Here is a 13,179-nt window from a genome sequence, read left to right on the forward strand (position 1 = left end):
GGCTGCTTCTACCTTCATCTTGCCTTAGGGGGTCATTTGGTCTGATGCCTTTCCCTCCATATAATATAAACTTCCTCACCACAACCTGCACACAAACAAAGTAAATAAACAACCGCAGGACAAACCAGGGCTTGGAGCTTGTTAGGGTGCACAGTTTCAGCATGAGAGTTTGTTTGTTCAAATTTGCTCGCACAGTGACCTAACTCCTTTATACCGAGCACATGTGCAGATGAGGGCATAGGAAGGCGAACATTACAGAGGGGGGGGGGGGGGGGGAGCGGAAAAATCCATATTTTTCCAATATGCGGATGGAGCTGTTCATCAGGCAAAGTTTGACACATGTCTTTGAACAGTTAGAAACAACAACTTGGTGGAAAAAGTAAAAGTATGGAGTGGGGTGGTTTGGCTAAACAAATGTCATTTTTGGACTCTGCTGCAGGGAGGATGAGAAAAGGAAAGATGATGAAAAGAATGAAAGGATACATTCCTGAGTATCTAACTCACTGCCTCGCTGTTTCCTGGGCTTGATTAGAGGGATGCAGTGACTTGTGGGTACATTAAGATTAAGATCTTGGCTGTCCAAAAGGAATTACAAAAAGGAAGCAATATGAGTGTCTTTATCTAATGTGACATTGGTTTTTATAGAGGAAGTCTCATTACGGCCTATGCTTATACTGTGCAACCATAGATCTACAGTAGTGTTCGTGATGGTTACAGAGGCCGGTTTGTAATCAAAAGGTCGTAGATGCTTAACCCACACAAGGACTGGTCCAAATTACTTCCATGAATTAAATAATGCTGTGCTTGATTTGTGGCAGAATACACAATTCTAACTAGTTCATGAAGGCAATTTCTTCCCCTGATCTTTTTCTTTTTTTTCATAATTACTGTATTTATAATTCGGGACAAAAAAACTCATTCGTATTCACTGCTATTTGGACATGTAATGTCAACTGTATGGACATTAAAAAGACAAAGAAATACAGGGAAGACTTGTCAAAGAACGCACACGCCACTGAATAACCAATAACATTTACATACTAAAAAGAAGATTAATAAAATGTGAACAACCCAGCCTCATCACATGTCCAGGATGGGTGCATAGTCTATTCGGAAAGCACATGCACCAGTGTGACTCGTCTTAGCAGGAAAAACACAGGTGTTACTAATGACATTAACGATGGCTCAGTTCAATAAACCATGACAATGAGCAAGTATTCACAATACACCAACCCTGAAACCACAGCAACTAAATGAAACTCAGCCATCATTTACACCTGAGCTTTTCCTACTTATCAAAATGTGCCCTGTGAAACAGGCCTATTGAAGGAAGGTGGAAGCTTGATTTAAATGAGAATTCACCAAGTTGTTTCCTGCACAATAACAGGAAACAGCAAGAAATAAAAGAAAACAAAAGAACAGGGAAAAAACTCAAACATCGGGTTTGGTTAGCATTTTTCTTCAAAAGCCAGTTCTAAAGGAAATACATCACAAAAAAAATCTGGGTACAATGTTTAAAACAAGGCATGAGTGTAAGAACAAATTATGATTCATAGAATCATTTTCAAAAATACCCAGGCATCAACATTTCTCCTTCATATAAAAGAAGAACCATAATCTGAAATCACATATTTCCCCTCCTGCATCTCCTCAATTAATCTTTTACTCACTTTTCCCCACTAACATACAACAACTGAGTGATGAAGTAACATAAAAAGAAAAGAGAGAAATTCTACATAAGTTGTCAGCGTCAATGTCCAGAAATGTTTTCAGGAACCCTGGATGGTGTGTTGTGGATGGAAGTTAGTCTTCTGTTTCTAGTACAACCAGCAACATTTGCTGAGTGCTGCAGGACAAGAGTGACCAATAATCTGACTCCAAAATATGATGCTGACTGCTGAGCAACTCAGATGAACATCACAGTATATTTCGTTGTCTCCAGTAGTCTTTTATGAGGCCTTCTCACACAGCCTTAGAAATAAAAACTGTTAACTCCAGTGCTCACTGCTCCATAATGTTTACTGAAGTGGGACCAGAGTGTACGGCACCTCCTCTACTTCAGCTCTGCTTTGGACGCTTTGACCGAGGAGTGTCGGATGATGTGTCTGCTGCTTTCTTCGTTGCTACTTTTGTTCTAGAATCCTTTTCCTCTGGATCATAGAGAGCATTCCTAACAAAGCGTGCAGCAGCCCCCTTATCTAGACGGGCAGCTTTCTTCTTGTCGGTGATCTCCTTCACTTTGTTCATGTATGTCCTTATTCGCTCCTGAAGAACAGAGCGCGGTTACAGACAAATCAGACGATGCACATACATGGTGACAAAACATGGTTATGTCAAAGACAGTTCGGAGGAAAAAATACAAACCAGTTCTTGCTTGATTCCGTGTTCTCTGGGATTTACTCCTTGTGTAACCAAGTACACTGTAAATGAAACCAAAAGAAAGACTATATATGTTGCATGTTGATTCTAGATCAAGACATATTCATACTGGGTTCTTTGGGAAGCATCCTTGGGAAAATAGCTTGCGTCTTTATATCACAATAATTTTCAATCCAAGCCCAAGCTCCCAAAAGTTGCAGCAAAAATGACACTGTATACGAGACACTTAATCCCTGCCATATTGTTCTATTACTGTCTGATTTTATATATACTGCAATGTTATGCAATATTATGTTTTGGCATTTTTGCTTTTTTGGACACAAGAGAGAAAACATAACAAAGAGAAAAAAATGTCACAGGTACATGGTATTTAACATAACTCAATGAGCAACCATGAATCCAGTAGTAACCCTTAAATCAACCACAGTGACACCGAACAGTAAGAAAAAAAAATCACATGGATAAAACTTACTCCAGAATAATGAATTGAGGGTGTAGGCAGACATCAGATCCAGCTTAGCCTGATCCAAAGGATCCAACTGTTAATAAACCAGATTTAGTTTAATTAGTAGCAGTTGTATAAAAACTCTATAGTCACCACAGTTTGATAATAATCCATAAATGTTCACATGCACGTGGAACTAGGTTGATCCACATAACATCCCAGACTGCTGGTAACACCTCAGCATCACATTTCATCACATAAGTTTAATGCATGTTTTGATGTAAAATGATATTCTTCAAAGGAACTGGTAAATAGCAACCTCAGAATAAGTGTCTTGTTAGCTCTTTGACAGACTGGTAACCTGTCCGAGGTTGTACCCTGCCTCTTGCTCAACTGAAGATGGGAGAAGCTCAATAGAAAAACCAAAAACAAACAAAAATAAAACTAACTACTAACACCGATTCTGGCTTTTTTTCGGTTTTTGGTGTGGTGCCATTAAGCCATTCCAGAGAGCTAGCATGTGTCTGCTTGATCTCCGTTTAACCAGTCACAGTGTCCTCTGTGAACACGGTCTTCAGCCTACCTTTTCCACCAGATCATTTCTGGGCATCGACATCAACTTCTCCAACATGGCTTTAATAGAAGAAACGGAGGAGTCGAAGCTTGTGAGCTGTTCGTCTATCTCATGAGGGTAGTCCTCTGTCCTCATGTCCCCTGCCATTTTCCTGGAAGATAATTTAAGTCATACAGTGTTACGTAACTCTGCTGGACCATGATTATTTCTTTAGACAACTGCAAAAAGCTCATATTCACATCTTAAATGCTAGCTAGGAAGCTACTTGGAGAGCTTGCGCATGCTGCTAACAGGTTAAAATGCGAGCAGAAATACAGTGACAATTATAAACTATTCGCGAGACAACACTTATTACTAGTTTAGCGGTGATACGAGTTTACTGGAGACTAATTTGACGGGATTTAACGTTAATTATTTCTGTTTTACCCTTTCTTTTAACACGCAACACGCTTTAAGAGACAGGAAATGACGTAAAATTCTCAACTTCGCTGTAGTTTCCGGTTCCAAGCTTCCGCTTTGTGAGTTAAGGGGAAAGTTAAGGGGAAAGTTAAGAGAAACTGACACGACCCATTTATTGTTGTGAAAGGGTGTCAATATATCTTTATAAATACAACTAAAAAAATGTAGGGTTTGTTTTGGTTAGACCTGGTCTGTTGGAGTTGTCTGGATGGAGAAAAATGCGATGAGTTTTATTTACTATTGCGTTCATAAATAAAATAAAGGCTTGGCAAATCTGAAATGGCACTAAGGATTTGGGATGTGGAAAAAACGGGGAATCACTAAGTGTTAGGACTTTTTCCTTTAGCTTTCTCCTTAACTGCTGAATCGGAAGCTGGCTTCGGCGTCGTTGTCGTCGTCCTCTGCACTCTACTGCCGTCTGCCGTTTGGAAGACGAAACTGCTTCTAATCGTTGAATTTAAAACTTAGAAACGGATTTGTTTGTTTGAGCTTGATTGGAGCTGTAGCTACCAAAACTGTGAACACTATTCAACGACCACAGCTGTCCACCGTTGCCTTCCCTCTTCACTGACTTAGTTCTGACAGATACCCGACCCTCACTCAGAATTTATAAAACATAAATAAATAAATAGATAAAATCACATAAAAAACCGAGGACATGTTTTCGGTGAGTTGTTTTGTATTACCCATCAGGCTTTGTTCTTTCTTAGTAAGAGAAATAAATATTTAAAACATAGTTTAAAACGTTTCTGCTAGCAGCTAGCTAGTAGTAACTTAATCCCCGAGTGCAGTTGCTATGGTAACCCGGGGCGTCAGTGCGGTAAATGAAGCTGAGTGCGCTGTGGGATGCCAGTCAACAGTTGGGCCGCACACACTGTTGAACTGTAGCTGAAAACAACTAAACCAGCCGCGAAAGAAAAAGAAAGAGGCCTGAGACATGGACAACTGTGATTTGGAGAAGCTCCGTGTGTCTGGTGGCAAGCTCTGTCCAACTTTCACACCAGAGGTTACAGACTATAAAATGACAGTGGAGAGCAGTGTCAACAAGGTGACTCTGGACCTGCTTACTAGTGACTGTGGGGCTTCATACAGTATTGTGAGTACCGTCCTGCAAATTATATGACATTTGATTTTTATTTTTTTTTAAAATATATATATTATTATTATATTTTTATATTATATTTCAGCTCTTTGGTGACCGTTCCAGTACCATTAAACTGAACGATGGGTTAAACAGAGTAGAGATCGAGGTGGTAGCTGAGGATGGCACCATAAAGAAATACTGCGTGGAAATCACCAAGCTGTCTGCAAACATTGCAGAGCTCAGTAATCTTACTGTGGAGGGAGATATTTCGCTTCATCCTGCATTTTGTACCAAAGTCTGTGAATACAACAGTGAGTACACACTTCATTTACTATCCCCTGTGATGCAGCAGCCAGGTTATATCAGTTATACGATCTTGTTTTGCAATTGTTTCATATTTTAATGTAGTAAATACACCGATCTATTTAAAAATGTATTTGCATCATTATAGTGTCAGACAAAGATTATGTGTGTAAATATGTCCCTTGATGGTAATTCTTCTATCAAATGATGCATTAAAAGGAACGAACAAACATTTCAGAATGTTTTAATGAGCTGAAATTGAAGAAATATAAGATGACGTTGCAGATTCCTGTTGCCCTCACTGTAAGACTTTTTCCCCAGGTATTGTTCCCTTTCACTGTAACACCGTAACACTGCTCCCCAAGGTGCCAGACAAAAACATAAAAGTCACAGTGAACGGGGCAGACAGCTCACAACCAGTCCCTCTGAATTTTGGAGACACTGTGGTGGAGATCTCAGTCTGTTCAGCAGATGGCAGTAATACACAGGTGGGATGAGACATGAGTCCACCACTGCTCATTATCAGATGAGCAGCAGTGATGTGATTCAAGGCTTAATATGTGTTTGATGATCACAATGAAACATGTACTGTACATCTTTATAGCTCTGCAGCTCACCTCATCTTTGCCAAATTACCTACCTGGTAACCTGCACTAATCATACATTATAAAGCTTCACATTTGTTCCACATTCATAATAATAGTATATAAGTCAGTACAAGTGGAATACAAATTGTTTGGGTTATTTTAGATTCTGCCACAGTGTTTTTTTATTTGTTTTTGTTTTTAATAAAATCTAACACCCCTCCATCTGTCAGGTGTATACTGTGTTGGTGACTCGAGAGCTAATTCCCATGGCTGTGACCTTCACTGATGGGAACCAGCAGCTGGACTACGAATGTCCAGTGTCCCTGAGTGCTTTTTATAGGCCTGTATCTATCAACCACAGGTGAGACTTGACTAGGAAGATGTATGAGAAAATATTAGCAGCAGTTGTAAGAGCAGCCACCCCATTTATCAGTTTCACTGTAACAGCTTTTTTTTCTCCGACAAGTGATTTACAGATGATGCAAGTGTAAAGAAAGTCAAATAAAGTAAAATACATTAAACCTACAATCAGTATTAGTCTGTCAGTTTGCCAATGGAAATCACCACTGATTCCCTAATTTAGCTTTTTTTTTGTTCCATTTTGGTTAATTATAGCCACTGAGGATAGAAAATGCTGTATACTGTAGTGCCTCTATAGCAGAGACTATGCTCATACTATCATCAACAAACACTGTCAAGATCAGACTGCTCTCTTTCTGATTTGCAGTGAGCCAAAGCACGTCTTCTCAAGGCCTTACATTGAGATGCTGGCACGACGATCAAAAGTTGACCCACTTAGTGACTGTCCTCTGGGAGACGGTTGGAAGGTCGTTGAGCTGGACCTTGACAGGGAGATGTCTGCTGCTCTGGTCAAGTGCTTCTTTTCTTACCGAGGTAAATCTTGAAGTCTTAGATTCTCTAAAAGATTGGTGAAAAGTAGAGTTGCTGTGGAAGCAAAGCCCTTATTGGCAGTGTGTAAAGTAATAGACCTGCTGTCATTTCTGCCTAAAGCTGAGTGAAAAAAAAGCAAATGGTATAGAGGAGGAAGGTAATATTTAACCTGCAGTCAGAGTAGCTGATTCTTTGGCTCAACCACTGAAATTTTTCTAAATCACTTGAATTATTTCTGCCTTTAGAACAGCTCTGCCTCTATGAAATGCTTGTATAACCACATTATTAATATGCTAGCTACACGTTGCCTCCCAACAGTCCTGATTACACTTCTTATACTATCATGTAACCTGATGTTACTGTAGACAACTATTATGTTGCTGTAATGAGGAGGATATTATTACTTAACTAAGACCTCATGTATCCAGCTGTAAAGGGCTAAAGGCTGGATTTTATATCAGGCCTTTATATCCTGCAGGATTTCCTCTGATTAGTCAGGTGTGTATTTCTACACAACCAAGATTCTTTCAGATGGATTTTTTTTTTCAAAAATTGTAGGTTTTACTTACAGTAAGAGTTAAATACAATAATTGGAGCTCAGTTTGCACGATTGCCTGTATTTGTAGGTAAAGTAATTCTGCAGAGTTGTTAATTAAACAGCTCAATTCATCCTATACATTAAGTGGATGATCCAGTCTTTCCTGTTACACCTTTCAGCAGTGAAGGGCAGCGCTACAGTAGAATTCACCCTTAGTGTGTGATTTACTGTGTCTCTGATGTTATTTTAACAAAGGATGTGACAGCGTGATGAAACTGTCTGAGCTGGGGTCACACTCTCTGGACTGTCCACACAAGCCCACAGGGGACCTGGATGCAAAGGTCAGTATGAAAGATTAAACAGTCACTGCGATGCCAGAATCACTGCTATCGACCTTGACTCCGCTCATCCTTTATTTACAAGTCAGTGCTGCCTGCACGGTGACTAAGTGCCGGTTAAACTTCCAAAGTAAAAGTATCCTGTGTTCGTGTGTGTGTGTGGTAACACACTTGAGACTGCGTAAAACAGTAATCTGTGGAGAGGATGCAGGGATGTATTACTCTTTTTACATTTAGTGAATTGTTTATTATTATATAATTATATATTATAATATAATTATACTATGACTGAGAACGAGGAGCCCCAGCAAACTACAGAACATATAAATGCTCTTCACTTGTGTTCATGATCATTTTCAGGATGTCACAGAGACAAGCTGGTATAAGAAGCACTTTGCATCATCCAGTTGTTTGGAGATAGAGACTAAACACATGTTGGAGGTAATAAATCAGTCCTGCTGTTTTACTTTGTGTTGTCAGTATTCAGGTTTAACTGTTTGAGATAAACCATCTTAGACCCTCCTTGGTAAACAAAATATTTTTGTTAAGGGCTGTTTAGCTTGTTTGTTGTTTGTTTTATTGTTGTTGTTGTTTACATTTTCCAGATTATTGCAGATCTTGCAGAGTTGAGGCCAAATTCAGGGCCATGCAGCCAAAAAATCACTTAAATCATCATTTGTCATGAAGAAGACAGGAATTTGCCTTAGTGAACCTGATGGATATATAATAATATCTTCCATAAAAAAATCTTGTTGCAAATAAAAGTGGTGGGTCAGTATGGCCTTCAGTTTTTGATCAAATTAAAATATTCTTTAAAAGATACTTTTCCCTTTGAAAGATCTCATCCTTAAATAACTTACGTACATATAATACAACCACATCTTTGCGTACTACTGTGGGATTGTAAGTCATGGTATAGTTGATATAGTCATCACCTACCTCAACTATACTTCTCATCTGTTTAAGCTTTACTCTTTGGCCTGTTGTACTTCATGGGTACATGATTGCTTTCTTTGTCTGCTACAGGTACGTAACTGGGAGAAAAGATTACAAATGACAGCAGGAGGAGACAGTGTGGATAAACTGTGCGCCTTGGCCCAGGATCACCTGAAACTCTACCAGCAACGCCTGCCAAAACCAGGCATGTAACACTTTCCAAACCAAGAGCATAGGATCAGAAATGAAAGGGAAGTAATCTATCAAAGTCTGTTGGCAATCAGTACCAATCATAACAGTGACAGAACGTGTTTCCTCCCACTAAAATCTCTGATACAACCCCCAGACTGCCATAACCTTCTCACCCTCTACATTTTAACACTTTTAGTAAATCATCATGCACATAACTGTAATAATAAAAATGTTGTATTATTAGCTTTTAGAGTTTCAAAAACTGTATTAATCAGTGTTTCTGTAGATATTATATCCATATTGCCATATATACCATATTACCTTATCTACACTTTTTGGTCTAAATAAATTACCATCCACCTTACCAGAGATTTTCAAAGACAGAAGAGAATCAACAACATTTATTTTGTATTTTACAGCTAAATAACAAAACTGTCTATTGAGTGTTTAAACACACGATTGGCGAGTGGACAGAAGAGTCATTTTCCTTGCCTTGGCACGCGGCTGAGTTTCAGCCATTAAAAAATACATGAAAATCGGCTAGTTAGCGGTTGGCTCAGGAGCTTCTTCCTCTGTCTGACAGGCACTCAAGTTACTGCTCATCTTTTCTCAGGTACTTGTGCCTTGCTAATTGTTTGATGACTCTGAGCAGTGACATTCGAGACTGATCCCAGAGGCCTGAATGAAAGTCACTGGAACTGAACTGAGAAGTAACACCAGCGGAGAGGCTGGTGGTGGTGGTGGCGTGGTGGGGGGAGAGTTGGTATGAGACTTGGAGCACTAGAGACAGTTAATCTTCACCTATTAAAATATAAACAAGCTTTTTCTGTTGTACGGGATTAAGCTGCATGGAGGATCATGGATACCAAGCGTTGTTCAGTATGACCTCTTCTGTTGTGTAGTTTTGCAGCAACACAACAGAAAGCTGGGAAACTTATTTAATTTTTAATGTTCAGAAAAATGATATAATGTATATATTTGCATTAGGAGCATGTGTACAGTACATGACAGGCCTGGAACACTTTCATTAGCTGAGAGGACTTTTTTTTTTCTTTTAGGAAGGTTTTATAATATTCACTGACATCAGTCTGACAGATAAAGGGCGCTCTTGCCAAGGGAAGTTACACTCTGAATATTTCATGCAAAAGACGCATGCAATCTTTCGTAAGTGAAAGAGAGAAGGCGGCTCATTACGCAGTGCACTGTGAACGACTCAAAATGGAGGTGGTTTGAGCTTGAATTAAACAGAATAAAACAGAAACAATTTCAAATAGTCATAGCAGTGAAAAAAAGGCTAATTTCAGTGTGCGACTCAAACAAGTTCAAATTTTGTTGATGAGATTGTAACAACCAAATTGTTGAAGTGGTAAAACCTGCTGTTAGTTATTATAACAACTTAAATGTAGAGAATCACATCATTCTGTGTTTTATAAAGACATCCAATATTTTCATGAGCTCCATGAGACCATGAGATCACCAATTAATTATTGATTATCAAAATAATACCTACAAACTCCACAGGGGACATGTTGAAGTATGAGGATGGCCAGTCTCCTCTGCATAGTCTGGAGCAGGCTGCTGTCCACTATGCATCAGCTATCAGACTCAGCTCCAGAGATGCCAGGCTCCACTTCCTGTTGGGTCTCGTTCTGGAGGAACAGCACTATGCCACAGAGATGTACGGCCTCCACAGGAAGGTAGTGTCTGGAAATGTTCTGGGAAAAAAGCAAACTCTCTCAGTCACTTGTTGTAAGGTTTTGCTCAGATTACAACCTCTCACATTTTCTCTCCTCCAGACTGATAAGGACAGAGATGAATTAAGCGATGCCAAATCAGCAGCACGTCAGGATGACATCCTGGCTGTGTGTAAGCTCCATGGTTTCCTTGGCACGCCCACAGTGGAGAACCAGCTTCAGGCCTTGGATAAAGAGTATCAGCAGCTCAAAGAGCAGGGACAGTCCAGCAAAGCAGACTATGTTCAGACTCTCTACATCTGGCTCTCCAAGAAAACTGGCAGGGTAATTGTGTCATACTGTAGGCTGCTTAATTTACTTTACCAGTGAAATACCTAAAAGGTAAATGATCATGACGTATAGCTCTACCATTTTTGGTTTGTGTCAAAAACCGCCAACACTTGTTCTCTTATTACTTGAGCATATATCTATATCTGTTAGTGATGAGAGAATAACTGAGAGTCCAGTATAGATGAGCAGCTTATGCTCTGTCTCTATGTGTTAGACCATGTGACAGACCATTTACCAAGTCTTTGCAAGGACATCACAGGCTTCACAAAATTTTAGAGACACTGATAAACGTTTTTCATTGCTGATTACATACCTTACTTGTAATCAGCAATGAATGAATACCTTACCTTACCATTCCCATTGCAATAGCAGTCTTTATAATAAGGAAATGCTTGAAACTGTCACAGGTAATGGAGACATAATTTATGCATTTTTATGTAGCTTGTTGTGTAATGTAGGAAACTGCTGTGACACTTCTTGTTCTGTAAAGCTGTTCAGATTAAAGCACCCACTAAATAATTACTCATCACTAAATGGCAGATGAAACTGAACTCCCTTCGCCCCTTGTTGCAGGATAGAGGTTCAGCTGTGCAGGATGAGAACTGTGTCCACCGAGCTCTGATGAAATACCTGGATGCCTGGTCTCTGAGTCCAGACAGCTGGGAGTACAACCTCCATGTAGGAAGGCTGCTGCTGCTGCAGGGGAGGGGCGGGGAAGCCCTGCAGCATCTCCAGAGTGGCCTGGCACTACGCCCCCTACATCCTGCACTCAGGTAAGATCATGGAAGTATTGCTAATGGTAAAAGCAGAAATTGCATAGAGTTAGTTGTTGTAATATTAATAATAATGACCATAGTTAATTAAAATTTGTTCACACAGCTGGGAGGTTTTTACCCTGTCTCATAGACAGAAAAAATATGTGAAATACAAATTAAAGAGAACAGAGAAAATGATTCTAAAACTCACAGACAGGCAGTGAAATGAATGAAAGCAAACTTTTGTACAAACTGGGGCTCAGGTATTGACTTGTTGCTAAAGCAGGAACAGAGTACAGAGAGGTGAAAGCATGTCAATCCTTTTCTGTGTCATTCTACCATAAAAGCAGCTTTGGCCAACTTCTCAAACTGCTCTTCAAACGTTCTCTCCCCTATCATCCCTATATGATATCATATGATCATATATGGGTGGGGAAATTGAAAAAAGCATAGTCACCATGTGAGATGAGGCCTGGCAGTTCAACAGGGTAAATGGGGTCTGGATTGACATGTGAATCCACAGAGTAAGAGCTAGCTTTTTATTCAACATCGCCTCTGTGTTCCCTTCATTTTCTCAGATTCTTCACGGGGCTGGCTCTGCTGCGACAGGAGCAGAAGGCTTCTGAGGGCGCAGAGAAGGAGGCTGCTCTGTTCTTACAACAGGGACTGGAGCACTTTGTCAGCCAGCGCTGCAGCAAGAGGTGTGCAAGTATGTGTGTGTGTGTGTGTGTGTGTGTGTGTGTGTGTGTGTGTGTATGTGTGTGTATGTGTGTGTATGTGTGGTGGAGGTGGATACATTCAGCCAGAGAGGGAGAGAGTGAGAGGGCACGACAGTATCTGTAATGTACCAGGATGTTCTGTTGAAGGCTGCAGAGGGAAAAAGAACCATCATAGTCTGCAGAAACACATTTACATTCCATCTGTGGTGTCACCGACACACAGGGTTTTTTAAATGACATTTCAAAGTCTAGATATGTTTTTTTTTTTTTACAAACCACCATCTTTGTCAGTTACTGGAAAATACTTGGATTTGTCTCTTTCATCCTGGTCATCATGGCTGGCTTTTCTGTGCTGCCAATCTTTTTCATGATTTCCTCTACAGCTGGGTGGAGCGGGATCCATCAGAGCCTCTGTCCAGCCTCAGCACACAGTTCCTCCGAGGCCTTCTCACTCTGGGCCAGCTGCAACAGAAAAACACACTGTCTGAGAAGGCCATGAATGCTGAACAGGTGTATCACACGTATGTTACAAACCAGACGTTTTAAGTAAAACTTTTGCAGGTGGATCTGTGCTCCAGTTAGCTGTCTCACTCCTCTCCATAGTGAACGTGCGATTCAAAGAAATGTCTCAACATTCACATCAGTATAAACCAGTTTAATAAGTGTTGAAGCACTGCATGAAAACCCTGCGTCTGCTCTGTCTCTGTGCTGGAATGCTTCAGTGTAGCAGTGCTGACTGCCCAGAGTGTGAGTCAGTGTGTGTGTCGTGGCGAGGTGAGCGGGCAGCTGGAGTGGGTGCTGCTGGATGCACACTTCGCCCTGTTGCAGAGGCTGATCCAGCAGGGTGAGAGCCAGGCCAAGGCTGGCATGAAGAGCCCGTCCCTGGTGGCAAAGAGATGCCAGGCCCTTACAGCTCTCACACGCCTCACCTCTATCACCCCGTGTCAGGAGCTGC

General features: G+C 40.5%; 1 protein-coding gene across 1 annotated transcript; it reads right to left on the minus strand.

Annotated features, from left to right (window-relative positions):
* Window positions 1–1,443: 1,443 nt before the first annotated feature.
* Window positions 1,444–3,886, minus strand: c1d (C1D nuclear receptor corepressor). Its single transcript, XM_041050496.1, has 5 exons — window positions 3,825–3,886; window positions 3,408–3,549; window positions 2,852–2,918; window positions 2,365–2,420; window positions 1,444–2,265 (listed from the first exon to the last, which is right to left on the minus strand). Exons 2-5 carry the CDS (start codon window positions 3,543–3,545, stop codon window positions 2,059–2,061), a joined length of 468 nt encoding a protein of 155 aa, XP_040906430.1. The 5' UTR covers window positions 3,546–3,549; window positions 3,825–3,886; the 3' UTR covers window positions 1,444–2,058.
* Window positions 3,887–13,179: the final 9,293 nt, after the last annotated feature.

Source organism: Toxotes jaculatrix, chromosome 11 (genome assembly GCF_017976425.1).
Source record: "Toxotes jaculatrix isolate fToxJac2 chromosome 11, fToxJac2.pri, whole genome shotgun sequence".
Taxonomy (NCBI): domain Eukaryota; kingdom Metazoa; phylum Chordata; class Actinopteri; family Toxotidae; genus Toxotes; species Toxotes jaculatrix.

What these genes read in the sequence shown, in the direction of transcription:
- c1d (XM_041050496.1), bottom strand. Translation starts at nt 3,545, where the DNA reads ATGGCAGGGGACATGAGGACAGAGGACTACCCTCATGAGATAGACGAA. An exon ending in CCTCAATTCATTATTCTGGA is followed by an intron (nt 2,421 to 2,851) that starts GTAAGTTTTATC and finishes TTTCATTTACAG; the next exon opens with TGTACTTGGTTACACAAGGA. An exon ending in ACGGAATCAAGCAAGAACTG is followed by an intron (nt 2,266 to 2,364) that starts GTTTGTATTTTT and finishes TCTGTTCTTCAG; the next exon opens with GAGCGAATAAGGACATACAT.